The sequence below is a fragment of the Limulus polyphemus genome, unplaced genomic scaffold, assembly GCF_000517525.1.
Source record: "Limulus polyphemus unplaced genomic scaffold, Limulus_polyphemus-2.1.2 Scaffold411, whole genome shotgun sequence".
Classification (NCBI taxonomy): domain Eukaryota; kingdom Metazoa; phylum Arthropoda; class Merostomata; order Xiphosura; family Limulidae; genus Limulus; species Limulus polyphemus.
Genome location: NW_013666021.1, coordinates 152,841 through 158,641, shown reverse-complemented (window position 1 = coordinate 158,641; position 5,801 = coordinate 152,841). Strand labels below are relative to the sequence as shown.

Sequence of the window (5,801 nt, the reverse complement as noted above, 5' to 3'; positions counted from 1 at the left end):
GAAGGCTAGCGCAGATAGCTCTTGTGTAGCTCTGCGCAAAATACCAAACAAACAATACTCCAGTGAGTGAATTCAAAATATGCTTTTCACCACAACTCCTTTTTGTTCACTAATATTACTGTAATTGCTCAAATTTCACCCGATGTTCTGATTTACTTTTATATCATTCTTTAATAATCGTTAGTTTATTTTTATACCTCAATCCCGACTCCAGTTTTTCTTAACTGGGGTGGAGGGATGAGACATTTAATGGATCCAATCTAAAATTAGAATAATGGACGGCATTAGCTTTGGGGTGAGGGTGGGGGCAATGACGCTCATTGGGCTCGATCGTCTGTCTCTGCCCCTGCTAGTGCCAGTTCTGTTACATCTGAACTTGTGAAATACCTCTTAGCTTCATAAGACCCTTTATTAAATTTCTTTACATAAGTAAGTCATTGTTAGCTTAAAGCATATTAGGATTATAGTTGAATAAGTTATCACCAGGGGTGATACAGAAATGAAGTACATACACCATTTGGTGACAATATATTTTTCAGCAGTTTATCAATGCTCTATAAATTTATTACCTTATCTTATCGTCATTTTATAACTCGTTGCATGAATACTATAAATTGTTCAAGTTTCGTACTTGTAACTGCATAACAATCCACCAAAACTTCTACATATAACTAGCTAAACTATACTATATCTACATGATAGATCATTAAAATTTCCACAACCAGATAAACTATGGTATCTGCGTAATAAATCACTGAAATTCCCACACATAACCAGCTAAAGTATAGTATTTATTGTTGCCTTCTCCATACGATCACCTAAGTCTAATTATTAATCAATTATTATTTTTTCAATTAGTAAACACATTAAGTACTCAGTATCGACTAAATCAAAAAATAATAATTATTCCCCGCAACCTTTACGCGAGCACATATAATTGGGTGAATTATTCCATCTGCGTAATGATTATTCCAAATAAACAGCTGAAAGACAACAGAGGAATCTACTAGACCAACTAAAAATTCATGAAGAGGAATTCAGAAATAAGAGTATTCGATTGGTTATCCTCCCCGATGCATGCAATGGTTTATTGAAGCTCATAATGCGTATATTGTAACGCACACCAGAATTTAACTGTTCTTCTTTCTATGTTCAAGTATAAATCACCGAATACAAAATTTACTCTGACATCTATTCCCTTTTAATAAAAATCGTAAGCACTGAACATAAAAATAAAAATAAACGGCTTTCTTAAAGAGTGTATGTTCTCTATTGTGAATGTAATATGATATTCGTGAGTTAACACTCGGGAACTTTATTTACCAAATAATCGTATTCACATAGCGGCTTATCTTGATTTGAGTTCATAATATGTATATTTTATTTAGCATTTCACAGAAAAGCGGAGATTTCAATGAACTTCTTTATACACATCAAAGTTACGTATATTTGTTTTGTATAAAAGAAGTTTTATATTATGTAAAAATGATATTGATAAACTATAAGGTTCTATAAATTGTACAGGTTATATTCTTTGATTACAAAATGTCCAAATATACCAATACTCATATTCGTTGCCTTAGCAATAATAAAAATATTTATTAATTATGATATTCAGATCAATTTGTGTATGGCTTTCTGGTCAAATAGCAATCAAATAGTCTGTATTTATAACTGCACGAACACCTAATTTCAGAAGTTTAAAAAGGTTTATATGACTGTGGCGTTTCGATTTTCGCCTTCTTCAAGACTGTTTGTTTGAGTTGTGTTGGACAAACCATCTTGACGAAGGCAAAGCCTAAAAATATTGATAAAAAATCTAAAACTAGTGGCTCGTTTACTCACAAATACAACAAGTAACTTTTAACTAGCGTAACAAATCCAATAAAGTAGATGTAGTGGAATTATATGTCTGTTGAGGAACGATTGGATACTATATGTAGAACTTGTCATGCACACAGAGGCTCATTTTCACTAGATACCCTGAAGTTCATTCTTTAAGCCGAAAACGTTCTTTAATGCTTTGCATACTCCATTCTATATTGTTTACTTCTTCAGTAACCCAAAACTTTGAAAACAGCATTACTAAATATCATAATTCTGCCATGTTTGCGAGATCAAACTTTAGATAAAAACTTCTATTGAAATTCAGCGTAAACCACTTATTTCTGCTCATTTTTTTTTCTCATCTTCATCGTCATAATATTCATCATCATAATCTTCGTCTTCATAATCATCTTCGTCTTCATTCTCTTCTTCTTCTTCTTCTTCGCGCTTTTTACTTCTGTTTCTGCTCCTATTCCTGCTTCTTCTTCTACTTTTGCTCTTCCGTTTCTTCTTTCGCCTCTCCTCTCGTTGCTCTTCCTCCGACAAGGTGGTGGTTTCCACATAAAGTTCATCGTTTCGATTGTAGTGCAGTTCGGAATTCTCACAGTCCACTTTGTTCACAAACCGGCATGTAAATGTCGTTTGGTCATACAAAGTGTAATTCGGGCAAAGAAAGTCGAATCGCTGACTTCCGAAACACCAGTGAAACAGCTGGAAAATACGTAACAGAAAGCCATGAATTACATGCGAAAATGAACCACACAGAGAGAATTATTTAGAAAGCTATTATATCATATTATATTTTGTTTTAGTAGAATATCTAGGAGAATATACTGTAGAATTTATTTATATACTCAGAGAAAGGACAAAAATTTATTACGGTTGATCCACAAACACCGACTACGCTTCAGCAAGTGAGTGGGTCTCTTAGGGCAGCATTTGATAGCAGTTAGTTAACATTATATCTCATACGAAAATATTTGATTCAATCTTCTAAGTTTAACACTTAAAAATCAGTTGTAAATTTCCCTAAAGAATAGTTTATGAAACACAGAGGAAAAACATGATGGTCTTACCGCCATCTTAAAACGCTACACTTAATTCCGTTCTTGTGTCGTGTATCATTACTAAACGAATATATATATTTTACGAGGTGTTTGAGCAGAAAGATCAATTAATGTTGTTTTTTTAAACTACAAAACTAGAAAACAACAGGTAAATATAAAGAAAAATGGTAAAACTGTGTGTCTTAATTTGTTTAAGAAATAATAATTTTATGCTCAAATGATATAAGAAAAGCTACTGATTTCATAGCATTTTTCAATAAATTTAATTAATACTAGGAACCAAGTTTACTACAGTTATACGTTTCTGTAAACATAATGATCCTTTGCGTGACATGATGAGTGACAACATTATGATCACATGTTTATTGCGTAACATGATGAGAGGCAACATTATGGTCCCATGTTTATGGCGTGACATGATGAGTGGCAACATTATGATCCCACGTTTATGGCATGACATGATGGGTGGCAACATTATGATCCCATGTTTATGGCGTGACATGATGAGTGGCAACATTATGATCCCATGTTTATGGCATGACATGATGGGTGACAACATTATGATCCCACGTTTATGGAGTGACATGATGAGTGACAACATTATGATCCCACGTTTATGGAGTGACATAATGAGTGGCAACATTATGGTCCCATATTTATGGCGTGACATGATGAGTGGCAACATTATGATCCCACGTTTATGGCATGACATGATGGGTGGCAACATTACGATCCCACGTTCATAGCGTGACATGATAAGTGGCAACATTATGATCCCACGTTCATGGTGTGACCTGATGGGTGGCAACATTATGATCCCACGTTTATGGAGTGACATGATGAGTGACAACATTATGATCCCACGTTTATGGAGTGACATGATGAGTGGCAACATTACGATCCCACGTTCATGGTGTAACCTGATGGGTGGCAACATTATGATCCCACGTTTACGGAGTGACATGGTGAGTGGCACACAAGATGAAACTATGTAAACAGAGAGTAACTTTCTGAAATTTTGCTCATAAGTAAGTTATTTAAACCATTGTACGATTTTTTATTGAGAAAATTTCTGTACAATGACTTCTATATCAAAAGAATTGTCTTATGAATACTTACAATTGTATTTATTCTCTGATAAGCTCGTAGAGCTCAGAAAATAAAACAAAGCCAAATTAAAAAAAAAAAGAAGAGAGAGAGAGAAATTAGAATTTTCATATGTTAACTCTTTCTATAAAAAAATTATGCAGATTTCAAGAGCTACATAAGTTACTGGAAAATAATTAAAAATACGAATAATTTGTTTGATTTAAATGTTTAGTTCTTTACCCACCACTAATAAATTAAAACATATTAGGTGTTTAACTTACCCTAATCATCGTCTCGGGCAAATATCACATACAACAATGGTCATTACAAAAACTTATACTTATCTCTTCGGACTTGTGTATTGTCTCCACCCTCCCCCCTCTACCCCCGCATGGGTTAGTATAAGTTATGAAAATAATCTTTAACAAATGTAATCTAGAATTGTTGGATACCACACTATGACTTTGGTCTGACAAAAAGTATGCTATAAACATATTCCTTCCAATGAAGACGTCTTCTGTACGAGCTCCAAGAGCCAGTCAGATAAATTAATTGTAAATACTAAAAGCCTGACAGGTTTTAAAATTTGTTCCGACTCACAGTAAAAATAGTCACTAGTATTCTTTGTGAAATAAAGGTATTATTTTTGTGGTACGTTTATATCTATTTCACTTTTTTACTTGTTGTCTATTCATTTAATTGTTGCGCAGTAGATTTCCTTTCAAACCAAACTTTGAATTTCTTATGGAAATTTGGCAGCGATATTAAAAAAAAACTTTGTTAATGAAACTTGACGATCAGTTCATTAAACTATAGAATGTTAGTTTCAAAACCAAAAGTTGAATTTAAAGTTTTATGTTCGGGTGATTTTGTGAAACGTAGAAAGAAATATGTTTTGTCAATGTTCAGTGATACACAAGAACAGCGTAAAATGTCCAAAATAGTGAGTAATTCATACTGTCATAAATTAAGTTTGTCAAAAAAATAATAATAAATTGAAACTATTATCAACAGCACCAGATCCTATGGCAGCAAGAGCATTTGAAAATCTGTAGGTATGGACGTCTTTCCCTAATTTCATGAAGAGGGAAGTTAAAAAAGAATGAGACATATAAGGCACTTAACAAAGAAGAATGTTCTTGTATTATTAGTGTATACATATGTCTCCTTCTTTTTTAACTTTCCTCTTCATGGAATTAGGGTAAAAATAATACAAGAACATTCTTCTTTGTTAAGTGCCTTGGTGTAGACTTTAGATATCTATACTACTTCCTTTATATAATTTCATTCTGAAAGAGCCTTTGTGAATATTCGGCTTTCCGGCTTTACTTAGTGTGTAGATTTTTCTTCGTATTTTATTATACAAAGAAAGCATAGAAACTCGTTTGAAACTCTCACTCGGAATGAACATAAAAGTGCTTCAATTTATGTTTTCATTTTACAAATCATAACATTGAAGTGTAAAGAAAACCTGAATGCTTTTGTTTGTTTTTTATTAAGCACAATGGGCTATTTGTGCTCTGTCCACTACTGGTGTACAATATCGATTTATATAGCATTATAAACCATATGACTTACCGCTGAGCCATGAGGGTCAACCTGAATGCTAAATTTAATTGGAAAACTAAAAAAAAAAAAAGCTTCAAACTTTATTTTGCAATGAAACAGTGTAAAGTTGAAGATGCATCTAAAAATTACACCAAGTCATATAAAGCTCCGTAAGGCGACAATCTCATCATTAACCTGTAGATGGGGTGATGAGAACTGACATCTCTCAAAGCTGTAGTTCTCAGCTAATCAAGATATGGCTTTTCTTAC

The 5,801-nt window shown here is 33.2% G+C and overlaps 1 protein-coding gene across 1 annotated transcript in view; it reads right to left on the bottom strand.

Annotated features, from left to right (window-relative positions):
- Positions 1 to 1,574: 1,574 nt before the first annotated feature.
- LOC106458062 overlaps positions 1,575 to 5,801 on the bottom strand; it is a 27,970-nt gene continuing 23,743 nt past the window's right edge. The window contains exon 4 of the mRNA XM_013917518.2: positions 1,575 to 2,538. Within this exon, the coding sequence (XP_013772972.1) occupies positions 2,173 to 2,538 (366 nt within the window). The 3' untranslated portion in view covers positions 1,575 to 2,172. The remainder of the gene's footprint in view (positions 2,539 to 5,801) is intronic.